General features: G+C 30.0%; 1 protein-coding gene across 1 annotated transcript in view; it reads right to left on the bottom strand.

The window, feature by feature from the left end:
* The window catches only part of LOC145268336 (putative lipid scramblase CLPTM1), a 115,757-nt gene that overhangs the window by 27,402 nt on the left and 69,801 nt on the right, over positions 1-18,554 (bottom strand). Inside the window, exons 6-9 of the mRNA XM_080123831.1 lie at positions 6,329-6,446; positions 5,132-5,234; positions 3,859-4,003; positions 284-377 (exon numbers count right to left, since the gene is read on the bottom strand). Of these exons, the coding sequence (XP_079979957.1) occupies positions 284-377; positions 3,859-4,003; positions 5,132-5,234; positions 6,329-6,446 (460 nt within the window). The remainder of the gene's footprint in view (positions 1-283; positions 378-3,858; positions 4,004-5,131; positions 5,235-6,328; positions 6,447-18,554) is intronic.

Below are 18,554 nucleotides of genomic sequence, written 5' to 3'. Positions count from 1 at the left end.
AAATTTGTTCTTCAATATTTTTATATTTTCAAATACTTGTAAAAATGTACAAGTGGCAAAGAGAAATTACATTGCTTAAAAAAAAATAAAAAAAAATAAAATAAAAATAAAAAAAAATAAAAAAAACGAAATTTCTAAAAAAAAAAAAAATTACAAGTAAAAATTGAATTTATCAAGTTTTACTGTAGGTTTTAATATAGAACAATTGTTCCATATTTTGTAATTTTCTTAGAAATTGCCTTAAAAAAAAAATAAATAAATAAAAATCCTTTAATAGTCATACCATTTTTGAATGCGAGGAATTCAAATACACTGTGGACGATGGATACAATAACAGTAATTGCCAATAAGTACGGATTTGTTTCTAGGAAAGCAATCTGGAAAAAAAAAAAAAAAAAATTTTTTTTTTTTAATTCAAAGCAAAGTAGTGAAAATCAGAAAAATATTAAATGCTTGCGTAGAATGGTGTTTTTTTTTTTTATATGGGAGTCAGTACCTATCAAGGCCTTAGGGACATTTGAGGATGAGTGTTAATGAGTGTATAGTAGTCACTGAGACAAAAGTGTATGGTGAAAATGGGGAAGAAATGGATTATTGGAGAGAGGGGGGGGTAGGACTCAACAAGAACTTGTTTGCATTGGATTTGAAAATGATAATGGAGTCACCCGAAAAGCAGGCTAATGGAACAGAGTTCCACAGGCTGGCAGTTCTAGCAAAGAAGCTTTGTTTATGGAATTTATACTTAGATTTAGGCATTGAGAAACTTGATTACCGTTGTAACTAAAACGAGTGTTGTTTTGTTGTTTTTTTTGGTAAAAGTTTAGCAGGGAGGGGAGGGGGGGCGTAGATTGAACTAATGTATTTCAGGTGAAAAGATTACGTCATCTCAAAATTAGAAAATTACTAAAAAATGATCCAGAAGATGTGGTAGATGTATTTTTAAAAAAAAAAATCATACACAATTAAATTCTTTAAAAGTCCATTTAAAAACATTAAACTCTTAATTTAAATCAGGAGTTATCTCCCTTGCTTGCCATGATGAATTGGTTGAATAACTGTTCCATATTAAAACCTACAGTAAAACTTGATAAATTCAATTTTTACTTGTAATTATTTTTGCCGGATCATTAGGCAATTTTGACATGACACGCGAGATTTTCACTTGAAATGCATTGGTTTAAATCTACATAAGCACTGAATGTCCTTTTGACCATTTTTGTAGAAATATAAAATTTATTCAACACCAAATATAATTTAAATATATAGAGGAACTTTGCCACATCTTGGAAAACATTATTTCATAAGTTTAAATTGGAACATTTAGAAAATTGAATTTTATATAATTTGTTTATTAAAAATAATTAAAATCATCTGAAACTTGCTTCAACAATGCCTGTAAAAATGTAACATTCGGTTTTTTAAATTTTAATTTAAAAATTAATAAAAAGAAAAGTCATGTAAATCTTTTACACTAATTAAAATGTTTTTTTATTTTTAATTGCAGACACATTTACCCCCAAAGACATTGCTATTCAACTGTTTTTCCTGTAGATTAGGGTCCGTACCTAGAGACACTTTAAGCAGGGATGTGAGCAGCAAGGTATCTGTTCACATTACATTAAAATTTCTGCATGTTAGTATAGTCAGGAAAGCAGAAAACAGGAAGGGAATTACAAACTATCGCTATTCAAAGAAAGAAAGTATTAGTGTAGAAGGCTTTCCTACACCTGGGGAACCGCAACAATTTTACACAATTGAATATAATCAACTGGCTCCGATTGCTTTTATTAATCTTTAAAAGGCCTTTGACAACATAAAACTTGCTAAACTATGAAGTGTATGTATGATATGAAACGAAATTAGAAATTAAAAGACGTTTCAATTATACCAGTCATCATAGGAGCAACTGAGCTTATGAAAAAGAACTTTAAAAAGTACATAGCAAGCATACCCGGTGAACCAAGTGCAAGTGAAATACAAACGATTGCACTGAAAGGGACGGCTAGAATCCTGAAAAGATCTCTTGGTTGGACTCACTAAAATAGGGGTAAATGTCAGACATCTGGTTGGATGTCCCATCCCCTAGAAGAAAAAGTTTAAGAAAAATGAAATAAAAAAAATACAGACATTATTATTATTTGCGTTATAGTTAAGCTAACATACTTCCTAACATCTGATGTGGCTGCTACTGGAAATATTAATCAGTTCATTCATTTTTTCTATCATGTCTATATCTCCCCAGTGCAAGTACTCTTGTATTACGTTTTTAAAATCATATTTGGGGGGGGGGGGTCTTATTTTAATTAAGAATTATTGAAATAATTATTTTTAAGAAAACACTTTTTACAATCTTTTTAAACTATTTGGGAATATTATGTATTGGATATGTTTCTTTTTTTTTAATTTTACAAATTGTTATTTTGATTACAATAATTTTAATTTTATACTTTCAGAAACATTTATTATATAAATTCAAATAAAACTTATTAAAAAAATAATAATATATATATATATATATATATATATATATATATATATTACAATTTCATAAACATTTCTAATAAAATTTCAAATAAAAAAGAAAAAGTTTTTTATTTTGTTATTAAAAGTGCAAAGAGACTAATTGTTATTTTTATCTGTATAATTTTATCAATTTTTTATTGTATACTTTTCGATAATGTGCTTTTCTTATATTTTATTTCAATAAATCTCTTAACAATAGAAATACTGAAGAACAATAAAAATGAAGGAACTGATTTACTTTTCACCACTTCCGGTAGCAGCCATGCCGGAAGTTAGGAAGTATGTTAGCTGATTATAACCGAAATCTAAAGCAATCTCCTGTAAATATTAAAAGATGAGTAAAATAATTTAATAATCAAAATGCCTAAACACAGATTATTTTACTTGCAGTCTGCTTAAGCACAATCTTGTTCTCATTAGTCTGACACCACCCTGCAAAAACCTAAGTCATCACTCCTGATCAGGTTATACAAGCGACTAGGGATCGCTTGTGAATTTCATATTCCCGTGACGCTTCCTATGACATCAATAGAAAAATTTTAGAAAGTACGTATAACAACATTAGTTCTTGTTTACATTAGTGATCTTTTAAACCAATATATTTAAATCACACTCCATTGTTGCGGTCCCTAAATACCAGGAAGCTTTCTATTCTAATAGCTTCTTCCCCCGAACAGCTAGACTTTGGAATTCCCTTCCTGCTGCATGCTTCCCTGATTGTACTGACATGCAGATGTAACCTAAACCAACATCTTATTAATTTTTCCTAAGCATAGACCCAATTAGTAGCCGCTTACGTCCAAGTGGCAATATGCCTTGTTAGGGGTGAAGGTGAGAAAAGAAAGAAAGAAAAATTCAGATAAAAACATAACATACTTGCATGTCTTGGCAAAAATATAAATTACGAAAATTGATCTAGTAGATGTGCTCAATGTATTATTAAAACATCATCCACAATTATGTTAATATAATGGTGGATGATGGCGCACCCTTAACTTAAGTCAAGGGAGATAAGTCTGTGATACTAAATTGGTTGCACAGCTCTTGTACATTAAAACATGATAAAACTTGATAATTTGATACATTTTATTTTTATTATTCTATTGGATCAATTTTTTGTAGTTATTTGGAATTTATACCGATTTTGACATAACACGGAAGTACATGTTTACACCTGAAATGCGTTCATGTAAAAGACGTAAAACACGCACCACAATATATATTTTTTAAATCTACTTCTTTTCCTTTTACTTGTCCATTAAAATCAAACTGATGAATCCAAAAGAGTGGCATCTTGCCAAAAAGCAAAGAACTCATTTCTGAAAAACGAATTACCTTAACAGAATCTTGCTCTTCTTCACCTTCATCGACTAAATTCATTCCCAACACGGAATACCATTTGTTTCGCATATTTTGAGCTGCATATAACTGCCATCGGAATAAGGAAATAGGACTGTATGTAAGAGTCAAATTCAAAACCCTAGAAAGGAGAATAAAAGACAAAGAGGGGGTAAAATAAAATACAAATGCATAAATGGAAAAATACAAATGCATAAATGGAAAAATACAAATTCATAAATGGAAAAATACAAATTCATAAATGGAAAAATACAAAGATTCATTCTATGATATACAGAATGATAAAATGAAAAGTCCAGTTTTCTTTTTAAAATATAAATGAAACATTATTTCTCTACCTTGTGAACATAAAAAAAATTTTTTTTTTTATCCTTTCAGTCCACTGGGTCAATGTATTAAAGCCATAAAACGCTTGTAAGCAATAAAATCTATACAACACAACCATGGGAATCATGCTGTCCAGTTCATTGGACATGTTACAAGAAAATGCCAGTAGCTTTTCAGATAAACGAAATTTTTAATAAAATTAATTAGATTTATAGCTATGACTGACGTGGTTAAAATGAGAGAGAAAGTGATAATGGATGGTTTCTAAAGTTGTAGGTTTTGTCTGCATTAAGCAATACTGCACTGAAAACGTATTTGTTTCCTCAAATTCAAACTGGGTTCCTCATCTTGGAAGATGGTAACAGCATCCAGTTGAAATGTGATTATATTTTAAATTATTTGTACTTGTCTAGAATCCACCCTTTAACAAAAACAAACAAAAAAAAAAAAACAGCCTGTATGATGTAGATACACTCGACATAACGAAAATGTCATATTCCAATAATCATGTAAATTGATCAAATAGCTTTATTTTTGATGAAAAAAAAAAAAATCAAATTTTATGAGCAAGCAAGAAGGGACTGCCTTTCAAAGAAACAAAGAGAGATAACTAAACAATTCAAACTTTCAACATCAGCTTCATCATAATACCTATGGATTCCCATTTATTGCTAAAACAGTCTCAGAACGATTTTCTTTATAAAAACAAAACTATTTGAGTTATGTGATTTTTGAAATATGATCTTTTTATTCTGTCATGGGTTCATATTTCAAAGAATTTTTTGTATATTTTGTTTCATTTTAATAAAGCACCAATTATTTTTTCCTAAATTCTCCACCAGGGCAACAACACATAATATATATACACACGCACGCACACACACACTTTATAAATAAGAATGAGAAAGAATATTGTACTTACTGAGTTGTTTCATTAATTGGCATATAATCACTGTTGAGATTCCAATAATCATTGAAGAAAATAACAGGGTAATATTTATTTGTGCCAGGTTGAAAAATAACATCTGGAGGGGAAAAAAATAAAAATAAATAAACTTTTTTTTTTTTTTTTTTTTTAAATCCACAAATCTATCTTTACTCTTATATAATAGGAACTTTGTGTGTGTGAGAGTTCAATTTTTTAATGGGGCAATTTTTATGACATTTCACATGAAGATACTTTATGTGCCTGGAAGTGTTCTGAGATAGGTTTTGAATCTTTGATAAGTATTGATAATCAAAATAAAATCTGATGAAAGGAGGAACAGGAGATTCTGACTAAAGTTAACACCTTACACAGCCTAACATCACAAGTGCACTTGATAAGTTTTATTACGACAAGCTAAAAAGCCCAGCATAAAAGGAACAGTAGGATTCGACAGTGGTATGTACAAAATGAATGTTTCTGCTTAGGATACAACTCAATCAGGATACTTGACTTTTGCATTTTAAACTTTAAATTCAAGCCATTATATACAAAAAATAATTTTATAAAATCATTTGGTTCTCTACAGTGCAATGTTGACTATAATGTATATTCTAGACTAAGTCATTGCAAGAAGGCATGTGAAACTTCCTCCCTGTGCACCATAATGGATCACTAACGCAGGCAATCAATCAATTTGATTAAAATATGGGTGATTTCAGATTTCAATGACAATAAAAATTAGATCATTGGTCATCATTCGATCCTACACAACATCCGGCCTCCATGCTAGTAAAGCTTAAATCTTCTATTATGTAAGGGGCAAATATCTGTGTGTTAGTGTGTTTGTATGTCCGTTAAAAACTTTTGGCATCTGCATTGAAGTGGCATGAACATGGTATAATTAGAAAGAGCGATCTCTCACACACACACAATATCAAAAAATCTGTCAAATGAGAGAATGAAACAAATTTAAAAATTCATAAAATTTGATCATGACAAACATTACAGATGTGAACTTCAATTTCTTGTTCTGTCAGTTGAGGAGAAATCTTTCACGACTGAGAATTTTTTTTATTTTTGTTCCTTTTCTCCACGTTAAAAAACGACCCTGGTGTCTAACTCTGTCTCGTGGGGAGGCATTGTAAATAGGAACATTACAGATGTGAAATAATAAAAGGAAAATATACTTACATTCATCAAGTGGTGGTGGTACGTGACCCTTCACCCACGCAGAGTGATCATCCAAAAAGTTAATTGTCAAATTTGGATGCCAATGAGAAAGTACTTCATAGGAGGAGGAATTTGCTTTCTAAAAAAAAAAAAAAAAATTTATATATATAGGATTTGTACAGATTTTCAGTGTCCATTTTCAAAGTTTCTCAATGCCACTTCCGGACAAAATTCAAGTTTTCAAAACAAAATTTAATATATAAACAATGATATAATGAACCAAAGACTTAATAATTGACAACAGGAAAAGTCAGTCTCATTTCCATACAAAGCAGTATACCTATCAGCAATCATATTTACATTCCTTGACCCATTTATATTTGGCCAACCAAGCCCAATTAAATGTTATTTTCTCGATTGGCTTACATTGTGTGTGTTTTTGTTTTTTTTTACAAGGAAATCACCACTCATCAAGGCCCGGAGGCCTATCGGGGGATAAGGGTTATTTGCGTGTACAGTAATCAATGGGATAATATCGTAGTAATCGTTAGTAATGGAGATCTGATAAAGTGTTTTACTTAAGGGGGCGGTTTATCAGGAACTTGTTTATGTTGTAGTCAAGTGGGAAACAGGCAAACGGAAGAGAGTTCCACAGGCGTGCACTTTTAAGAAAGAAGCTTTGTTCATGGAATCTACATTTTGATTTAGGCCCAGATAAAGAGCGGGGAAAATTACTGACAATGGTTTCAGCTAGACGGGTGTTTTTCGCGAAACATTGGCGAGGGGGGGGGGGCAGAGATCGGAGCTGGACGAGCACTTCCCATGGAAACAACAATAAAACAATGACCGGCTCGCAACGTCCCCTCTGTGGGAGAGGTTGCAGGGAAGAGAAAAGGGCATCCCCCACTAGGCTATGAAGTCTATTTTGTACTCTGTCAAGGCAAGATAAGCTGTTTTTAGCAGCCTATGCCCATATATGGCAGCAGTACTCCATCCTTGGATGTACTTGGCTTGTGTTCATTTTACTTTTAAATTTTGAATTTCCGGTATTGTGGATACAAGAGTTATATCACAAAAGTACATGATGTTATTATGGAAAACAGATAATTTTGTCATAAAGGGATGTAACTCTTGTATCCACAATCCTACAATGTAATTTCAGAACAATGTATTTCAATTTTATTTTCAATATTTAATGTCTAGTTTAATGGTATTTTTAATACTAAAAATAATTTCGTATTTATTTGGATTTTATTTTAAATATTGCAACACAAATTTTTACAGTACATGATGATTTTCAAAGACTTTTCAGGACATTTTCAAGATAATAGAAATAAAGATTTTCAAGGCAAAAGTTAAAATTCAAAGACTTTTTAAGTTTGCGTGAACCCTGATGTACACACAGACTAAAATGTTTTTTACTTAACTTTCAAGATATTAAACATTTGTAAAAATGAAACTATATTAATGCTCTATAAGTGACAGTACAAAACTCCACCACTATAATTCAAACATAAATTAGGTGCTTATTCAAAATTACACTTAAAGAAAACAATATAGAATAATCTCTATGATGTACGTACTTATTATGGTGCTCGGTAAAAATGGCACCGGTAGAAATGGCACCAGTAAAAATGGCACTGGTAAAAATGGCACAAGTGAATAACTAGGTAAAAATGGCACCAAAAGGTGCTACTGAAGCTATGGGGTCCCAAATTCTAACCTCATTTTAGGTTTTGTAAAAGTTCCTATTTTCTTGCCGTCAACGAGGGCAGAGTTAGACACAAGGTCGATTTTTGAATCTGCACAGAATTTCTGTCGGAGGTTGCATCGACTGATACGTTAACAAAGTGTAGTATCACTTCTGATGCTACACTATTATCTCCCCAGACTGAGACAATTTTAATTTTTGTTCTGATCCAGAGTTCCTCTTGTAGGAGAACTGGATATTGCCCACATAAAAAAAAACGACCTTGTGTCTAACTTTGCCCTCTTGGGGAAGCAAGTAAATAGGAATACTCAAGATAAGAATAGTAGTCCAAAGCTGGTATGGGAACAGTAACACAAAATTCTCAAAGCTAAACTGTATCAATGTTGTTAATTACCAAAAATAGTTTTATTGCCTTATTAACAAATTCAACAGACACATAAACTAAAGTGAAAGATAACACGTGCGAAAAGGTTTTATGACCAATTCATCTCAGTTTCATGCTCACAGTTGAGTATGAAACCGTTCTGGGGACATTTCTGGGGTCAATCGGTCACTGAGTATATTTCTGACATAAAATTATAAACTGATTCTAATATAAATAACAGTAAAATAGGTACTTATACATGTTTGACACCCCGAGAGTACAAACAATGTTGAAATAATAACTATTTAGAAAACCATTCTTAACATGGAGGTGGGGTGAACTATTTTGCACTTTCACCTAACAATTTAATGAAATAAAAGTAACATTATTTTTTTTAAGTTCATATTTCTTTCGGTATCAAACATCCATAAGTACAATACGTTCGTTTGTTTACAAAATAAAAAAAGTTTATTTCCGCACCAAGGGGAGAGGTTATTGAATATTTAGGCTGTGAGCTATAAGCCTCAACGCACAAGGAGTACTTAATTTTAAAGTATAAAAATGTATCGAACTATAATTTTAAAGTTTTAATATTTCTTTTTAATGAGTGATTCATAATTGAAAAAAAATATGCTAAAAACATTTATAGATTGTTTTTAGTATTTTTTTTTTTTTTTACATTAAGGTTGTATAAAATGTATCAAAATATAATTTTAATTCATCAATGTAGTAATTTAAAAAACATGAAATATTTATGAAGAAACTTCTTTATATTTGAGTTTCATAAAGGGGTCGATAACTCATCTCCATTGCCGACATGTTGCAATGCAGGAGTTCCATAAAAAAGAAACAACACTAAGTGTACATAAATTACGAGGAACGAATAACAATGTTGATTTCTGATTTCAATATCAGAAGCCGTCATCAAATGGACTGTTCCTCGCTATAATTGTTTATAGTTTTGAAAAATATATAAACTGCTTATTTTTATTTTATTTTTACTTTTAGCATATCTTGCGTTTGGTAGCATTTATTTGTTGTATATTTTACTTTTTCATTTTGTTGTCTATAGTAATAAATGTTCGATAATTCTTATTTTAAGGCATTTATTAGTATAGACATCGAATCGAATATATGGTAAAGAAACAAATAAATAGAAGTAACTAATTAAAATAAAAGGAACTTGTTTGTAAATAAGGGAGATTTTTTAAAATTTATTTCTGCCCAGTGTTCAAGTTATAGTAGGGGAGAAGAGGTGAATGAATTACCACACAGATGAAAAAAGTTATTTCTGACACCTGTGACGTAATAGCACTTTGGGAAATCTCAAAAACGAGATTCGCATTTAGGATCTATTTAAATTTGACAAACTTCTCATTATTTTCTGTAACACCGGTGACGTCGCAGTACATGACCTAACTTTTGGAAAACTCAAAACGAGGGTAAAATTTGAGACCAGATCGGTCGTCTAGCAGTCTAGCACCCTTTTTAATTCGACAAATTTTGCACGTTTTCCCATTTTAATATACTGTGAGATATTCATGCATGTTCTCGTTTTGTCATTTTTCTCATTAATCCATTACGTGCCATTTTTACCGGTGCCATTTTTACCTATTTATTCACCAGTGCCATTTTTACCTAAATTCACTTATTATAGAATGAAAATGATATATTCCAAAAATTAGGTAAATTTGATTAAGTACTTTTTTTAATTTTTTTTATTTAACCCTTCCAACCTTACATAGGTTATTTGAACCCTAGCAACATAGCTAAAAGGACAACACAGCCAATATTTTGGCCTTATAATATGCTATCTAATAATTTTACTAATGTCCTTTTATCTGTAGTTATTTTGAATACAAATAATATCTAGTCAAATTGAATTCTTACCTTTAAACTTTGGGAAAATTTAAAACAATATGGCCACCTCTGGCCTCCTCCTTATTTCCTTACAAAATTTTATTTTTCTTAAAAAATAAATATGTAATAATAAAAAAATTATTTGAGTTCTGGAATATTACATTTTTTTATAACAAGTACATACAAAGATTTTTCTGTATTTTTTTATTTTTTAATAGCACCATAAATGATAATTAGCACTAAAAATTTTATTTTATTTCATTAAAATATTACGCATTTGGATATTAAAACTTTTTAAAGCCAAAAATGTGATTCGTTTCTTTAAAGTAAACATTTACCTCATAAATATAATCAAGCAAACTTTCAACTAAATGGGCCCTTGACAAGCAACTTTTGCTGACCATTTTTTTCTTGTAGATAAAAAATACTGTCTGTTGAGATGTTAACTGGATAATCTAAAATCTCTTTAAGTGTAACATGTGGCTTACATAAAGCATAAAGATATTGAGACTATTTTCAAAAACATTGCTACACATTTGAACAGAAAAATGTAGGTGTTTATTTAGATTTAAACCTATTGTTATCAAAACAAAAATAGACAAAAATAAGGAGGAAACAATTTGAATTATCAAAATCAAAACAAGTCTGCCTTCTGATGGATACAATTTCCTATTAAAAAAAATGCTAAAAATCATTAAGAAAAAAATTAAAACACTTGATAAATTTACGTGATTTTTGGAATGACAACTTTGTTCTGTGGCCAGTATGAACATCATAAAGAGATTTTTTTTAATTAAAAAAAAAAAAAGAAAAAAAAAAGGCTTCATTCTGAATAACACCTAAAATTTTTCTAAAATAATGTTTCTTGACAAATGACGATATCTTTGACATAATCGTCATTTTCATGGAAAGTGTTCGACTGAGCTTCAATCTATGGTCCCCCCCCCCTCGCCAAACTTTCACAAGAAACACTAGACTAACTGAAAACATTATCAATAATTTTCCACACTCTTTATCTGTGCCTAAACCTAAACATAGATTCCATGATCAAAGCTTCTTTCTTAGAACTGCACGCCTGTGGAATTGTCTTCCGTTTTCCTGCTTCCCAGCTGTCTATAATATGGTTGTCTTCAAGTCCAATGTGAACAAGTTTCTGATGAGCCGTTCCACTTAAGTTAATAAATTTACTGAACTTCCATTACAATTGATTACTTTGGCCTTTTGGTCAAGATCAAAGTGTAGTATCTGTTCTTCAGATGCTGCACTTCATTTTCTTGTTCTCTTTCGGTGGAGGAGAAATCCTTCACGACTGAGACAATTTTTATTTTTGTACCTTTTCTCCACGTTAAAAAACGACCCTGGTGTCTAACTCTGTCCCGTGGGGAGGCATTGTAAATAGGTACTATATTGTCCTTTTGACTACTCTACACTCTTTAACCCTTATCCTTGAGTGGCCGATCGGCCTTGATAAGTGGTGACGCTTATGCAAAAAAAAAAAAAAAAAAAAAATGCTTATTTTAAAGAAAAGAGAAAATAAAACATTGCTTTTGGCATTCTCAAAAGAAAAAAAAAATGTAAAAAATTAAATTGTAAAAATATAAATCTTTTTATATTTAATTTTTTATAAACAAATATTTATTTCAGCTTTTGTCCTGTCGCCACTAAATAATGAAGGTTTATTTATAAAGAAAATTAAAAAGTTTTTAATAATTTATAAAATGTATGAATAAGCACATAATTCCTATTCTAGCAATTAGAATTAACTTAATTCTGTTAAACAATAGAGAAAGCTATTGTATGAAATAGCTAAATATTTATTTTCACAATTAAAAATGCATAAAGAATTTTACACTTGTATAAAATAAACAAGGGTTTAAATAATACAAATGTTCTTACCATTCTTATTGTGACTGTTTTTGTTGAAAATATTGGTTTTAATAATGTAGGTCACATTGACCTATATTTTAAAATAGTTAAAAATTGCATTGGATGTTTTGGATTACTAGTCTAATCTGGTAATTCTTTTTTGGGACGCCAGATTTTAATCTGTCATCTTGGTTTGCCAAAAAGTATGCCAGTGTGCAAAATTTCATTCCATCGTAAAAACAAATTTCTACAGAAAAACTTATTTGTACATTTTTATCTAGCGAATAAACATTACGGTGCCCGGAAAACTTGTTCCTTTTTGCTAGGTAGGAAAACTGGTCCCTTATTTATTCAATAAGAGACAAGTTTTCCTACCTAGCAAAAAGGGACGAGTTTTCCGGAGACGAGTTTTCCTAAATTCAATATTACATATGAAAAACCATGTTTATTATTTTTTTTAAATCCAACAACGAAGCTGAAGTCAATGTTTACAATTCTAAGAAAATTAACTTTTCTGATAAATCTCTGTGTGGCATACCAGGAAAATATTTTTTCTAAAGAATAAAAAGGAAAAAATTTATTTTTACAAGAATCTTTGCACATTTATCTAGCGACTTTTACATTTTATCTGCAATTTTCTTTGTCAAATATGCTTGGAATAACAATTACCACAGTCGTGAAGGATTCCAAGCCATTACTTTTGCAGTAATCCTGTCTATCCTCTTTTCAAGTTGACACATTTCAATTAATTCTGATGAGCATTTTCCTTCTATTTTTTCACAATTTGTCCATTATTTTCACATCAGAAATCACCACAATACCACATTTATTTCCTGCTTAAAGTATCCCAAATGCTTTTAATGGAATTTAATTTCATAACCATGGAAGATCACAAGTAATAAAAAATCATTATCTTTTTAGCTTAAAATATTTCAATACTGGTATATATAGAAAGAGCTTGATAAGCTAAGAAAGAATCTTTAAAATTTTAAAATCCAATTAAAATCAAGGAAGTTATGACTATTTTTATGCCCTGCGTGTTTGGATATTTCCCCCTCTTTAAGATCATATGCGTTTTGTCACATTTTTTACACTACTTTTTCAGTAAAAATGCTATATCTTTGTTAAAACACAAGACTAAGCAATAAAATTTGCCATATAAGTGTATTTTTGTGCAAGGAATTTGAATATGCTATTGAAAATCTCCAGAAATGAATGGTTTCCAAATAATCTGCAGTAAATGCACATAAATATGCTGCGATTGCTTAAAAAATGCCATGTATTCATTAAAAGAAAAGTTAGAGAACTAAAAGTTTAGTTGTAATGCATTTTATGTGCCAAAAACTGAAATCGAAATCTAGGATTGGTTAAAAATGAATATATTGCAATATTTCTTTGGTATTATTGTAGATTAATACCTTCTGTTACCCCTCCCCATCTGACCACCTCTCCAAAATATGTGATTCTACCTTTATAGACAATTGCAGGTGAACAACTTGAAAAACTTTAATAAAAAGATAAAAATTATTTTAGAATTTAATGTAAAATGATTTCTCATTTTGAATCATTTGAACGTTTTAGGGCAGTTACCCCCCCCCTTTTCCTATGATAGATAAATCCTGGGTGTTTTTTTTTTTTTTTTTTGTTTGTTTTCTAAAAGGTGATTATGCGTGGTTTTAAGAGGGTCTTTGTGCAATTATGAGAAGGTAGGGATGTTGCCACTCTGGCTTTGGGTTAATGATAAGGCTAAGGAAAATTATGTGTGAACATCCTGAAGACTTGATAGAAACAAAACAAAAACAATTTTAGAATTTAGAGTGGGGGTTGGTTTCACATAAATGTAAAATAATTCACAATTTCAAGATGATCCTAGCGTTTTAGGACAGTTGACCAATTTATTTGGGAGGGGGGGGATTAATTAGTTGCATTTTCCTTTAAACGTTTTTTATGCTTTTTTTTTTTCTTTTACATTTATATGAACTCACAGACGAAGTTTGTTTAGTGGGGAGCTCTGCCACTTGTACTTAGTGTTATTAAGACTAAAGGTTTTAGGAGGAGGCTTGCCACTCGTACATAGGATTAGACATAGGATTAAACGAGTTTTTTGTAAGAGGGTGTTTGATACCCATTGTGAAACTTTACAAGAATTATGACAAACAGACAAAAATAAATGTTATTTAAAAAAGTGACGTCCCTCTAACAGAAAACATGATGCTTGGAAAAATATAAAGTATTTAAATTCTATTTAAATATTTAAAAAAAAAAGAAGTTTTTGCTAAAGCTGACAAATTGTTAAAAATTTTGAATTAATGTTATTTTGATTTTTAATTACATTTCATGTCTTTTCCTACCGTTTTTATTTTTTAAATGAGCACCTCATACAAATATTTAAATATTGATTATTTTTATTTATTTTTTTTTTTTTAATAATTGGGTAGATTAGTTTCCATTCGATAATTCACTGAAAACATTTCTTAAGGGACGAAAATTAGAAGTGTGTGTACCGTTCGTACACGTGAACCAAAGCATCATATTTCACATTTTCGCTTGTTAAAATATTTAAAAAATTACTACTACCCAATTTTTTAAAATATTTGTATAGTTGATAACAAAATAGCTCTAACTAAACATGTAAGAATTTTTTTATAACCAGATTTTCAATTAAAAAAAAAAAATCGATTTGGAATAAAAATAAACAACAAAAACAAACGTTTGTTTACGCCATGTTATCGCTGCTGCTACTATCTACTACAGAAGTCTTGATTCAAATTCATAACGATTTTTTTGGATATTATGTTTTTAAATTGCTACGTACCACTAGAGGAAACCCTGTCCAATCATCTTTTTAATGAATAAACATAGTAAAAAGATTGTTTTATTTAATAGTGAGTGTCCGAAGAAAATTTTTTTCAAAACTTTCAATACTCATCATTTTGAAATCTTTTCTTTAACACAACAAAAAAAACGAGTGGTCAAATGAATTTCGAACACTCGAAATTATTAAAAGTGACATCTCTTTTGGCTAATTTTCAAATTTCATTAAAAAATTCTTAACAGAAACACTGTATGAATGTTTAGAAATCAGAGGGGGGTCGTTACAAAATCTTACCGAAAATGCTGTTTTATGATGTTCACATTTTTATCACTTTATTTGCTAAATATATAATGTATGTTATTTACTAATTCATTTGAAAGTATATTCATTTCTGAACAAAACGATGGTATTTTGAAGACTTAAAGTGCTTTGGTTTTTAAAATATGATTATTTTAGCAGAAACCCCTTGAAATCTGTGATTATCCAAAGCGTTTTAACGGCCATGTGTATTGCTAATTATCGGATATCCAGCATCCATCCATTTGGTATTAACAGGGGAAAAAATGCTTGATATTTTAGTAGAGCTAAATATATTTTTATTATTTCAATCTCCGGAGTATTTGCTTAAGTCATTACAAGATTGTTTTTATAGATGGGATAAACAGATTATCCAGCCTATGTCATCAGACAATTTAAGCCAAAAAAAAAAAATCCCCAACAAATTTGATTAGATATGGATATTAAAAACCAAGACTTGGAGTAATGGATAGAGAGGGGAGAAGGGGAGAAGGAGAGGAGAGAGAGAAAGAAAGGGATGGAGGGGGAGAGAAAACGTATATTTAAATAAATTGAAATTAGAATTAAAAAAAGAGAAGGAAAGAGTAGATTGAGGATGTCAGGAAAAAAAGGAAAAAAGGGAAAATGACGAAATAAGAAGAGGAGATAGAAAAGATAAAATAACAGAAGTGTATAGTTTCTGCATGTCAAAAAAAGCACTGAAAGGGAAAACAAGTGATGGCTAGAGCAAGTCACCAAAGTTATAATGGGTCAAAGTGTCAACAAAACTCCGTGGTGGTGGCAGTGGTAGGGGCAGATATAATCAAAATGCATCCATAAAATATAAAGTTATCTTAAATAAAATAATAAGGGAAACAATTATAGATTTATAATTATAAAGCAATAGATTTATAATTATCAAGAGTAATAAAATGAAAGGGAAACAGTTATAAATTTATTGGGTAGTAATAGAGTTTGAATCAAGCTTAAGGGAAGGAATATAAAAAGGTGGAGTTTTTTTTTTTTTTACTTAGTTTTTGGGACAATTTAGAGTTTTAATTAACATAAGTGATTTTATTTAAGAAAACTAGAGTAAGGTAAGTATATGATTATAATTATGGATTAAAGTTTAGAGTTAAGATAATCTGCTTGAGGGAAATAGTGCTTAGTATCGTGTGAAGTTGCTGAGGTGGGATTTATAATGCCTGCAAACAATCGACAATTCATTTCTAATATTTAATAATTTGTCTATCTCTAAAATTAGTAATAAAATTTTTTTTCATGCACACAAAGAATGCAAGGTGAATATAGATTTACAAGTATGTGATTTGAGAATTTCCCATTTTATGGTGGGTGTGAGATTATTTTGGACCAGACTTGAGTAATGGGTAGTTAAAGAGGTTTTGTTCAGGTTGTTGGGGTCATTAAAAGAGCATTTGTGGGTTCTAAAATGATCTTTAAAGGAGGTTTCACTATCTCCCCACCCAATATTTAAAAAAAAATATTTTTACTTGTTTACTGTTTTCAAAAAGATAAAATCAATTTTTCCAAGTCTTCGTTTTTACCTAGCTGGTTAAGTTTTTAGTGATTTCACTTATTTTAAAGCGTTTATTCACTTTAAAAAAGAACAAGTAGTCTTGAGTGTTATGTGAGAACAAGAAAAATGCCTGGTATTAGAACATCACATCTTGGGAGTTCGGATAATCGCTTAAAAATAGAAAATATGAGGATAGTTAAAAAAAAAAAAAAAAAAAAACTCCTAAAAAAATTAATTTTTAAAAATTTTTTAAATATAATTGGGAGGGGGTGACTAAAAACTATATCTCTCAAAAAGCAAAACAAGCAAAAATGATTCTTGAATAACGGGAATAGATTTTCAATAAAATTGATAAATTTCTTTATTGATTTTTTTTTTCCCTAATGATTTAACAATTTTGAAGTATCAATTTTATCAAAAACTCCCATTTGTTATTCAAAAATCTTTTTAATTTCATTTTTGTTGTTTATTGTTTTGCTTCTTGAAATTATATTTTAAAAAAATATTAAAATCTTTTTTTTTTTTTTAAACTATATTTCCCCCCTCAGTATTTTCTTGAATTTTCTATTTTTGAGCAATTATCGAGACTCCCAAGATGTGATCTTCTCATACCAGACATTTTTCTTGTTCTCACGTAACACTCGACACTACGTGTTCTTTTTGAACTGAATAAACGCTTTAAAATAAGTGAAATCACTAAAAACTTAAACATCTAGGTAAAAAATGAACACTTAGAAAAACTGATTTTATCTTTTTGAACAAAAATATTTTTAAAAAATATTGGGGGGGGGGGTAGTCTTTAAAAATAATGTCTGCTTCAAGAATGGTCATAAGTTGTGTTTTCAATTAACATTTATTCAATAATGATCCAATTTTCCTACCTAGCAAAAATGGTCAAGTATCCCGTGGACAAGTCTTCTGGGCACCCTATAGAGTCAACTTGATCTTCCGCCAAATAGATAATTATAATGCTTCAATTTCAATAAGTAATAATAAACAATTTCAGGACATTACTTCATAAAAAAATGTTTGATTATTACCAAATATTCAGAAATATTGTGCAACATGTGGTTAGTTCACCGCGTAACATAAACAAAAGAGCGATGTTCTGGATTCTTTTTTTTTTTTTGATTAAATCGTTACTGAATCTTTTGGAGGGGGGAAATGAGAATGAATGCAAGGTATTTATAATAAACCACTATGAAACTAGGGATTTAATTTGGGAACGTTTAAACATGTAGATATTTGTTTGAAATCAGTATCTTAAAAGTAAACAGATTCTAAGCTTTTCAAGATGGCGTTAAAAAAAAAAAAAAATAATAAAAAAAAAAACTTAATCAAAAAGTGAATTGAATGTCACATTAGCAGCACCTCGTGTTTACTTGAAAATTATTTAGTTAATGGCAGGTACATAAAGTGAAATAATGTCCGTAAGCATTTTTTGACAAGACAGATTTATTTTGCACTCACTATTGTATATTATTAAAATAAAATGCTGTTTTAGAAAAAACAAAACGAGCATGCAGGGTTCCTCACCACAAGTGAAAAATTTACTCTCACCATGACTAATGTTTGTGCTAAATTTCAAAAACCTTAATGGCGTGGTTATTGAGAAAAGAGTGAACAAACGAATGGACGTATGATTTAGGGACAATTTTACTGGTTGGAGGGGCAACCAGAGTTATCCTGGAAAATCTGTTCGGGCAAAAATGCACTTTGCACCATGACTTTCACCATTGTAGAAATGTAGTTGAAACATGACTGCAATCGAGCAATGTAGACTTACATTCTGATGGCACAGCTAGGAATCACCAAAAG

The sequence above is a fragment of the Euprymna scolopes genome, chromosome 43 (genome assembly GCF_053919585.1).
Source record: "Euprymna scolopes isolate OS-2025 chromosome 43, ASM5391958v1, whole genome shotgun sequence".
Classification (NCBI taxonomy): domain Eukaryota; kingdom Metazoa; phylum Mollusca; class Cephalopoda; order Sepiida; family Sepiolidae; genus Euprymna; species Euprymna scolopes.
The sequence above is the reverse complement of the archived record's forward strand: the minus strand, read 5'-3'. Positions and strand labels throughout refer to the sequence as shown.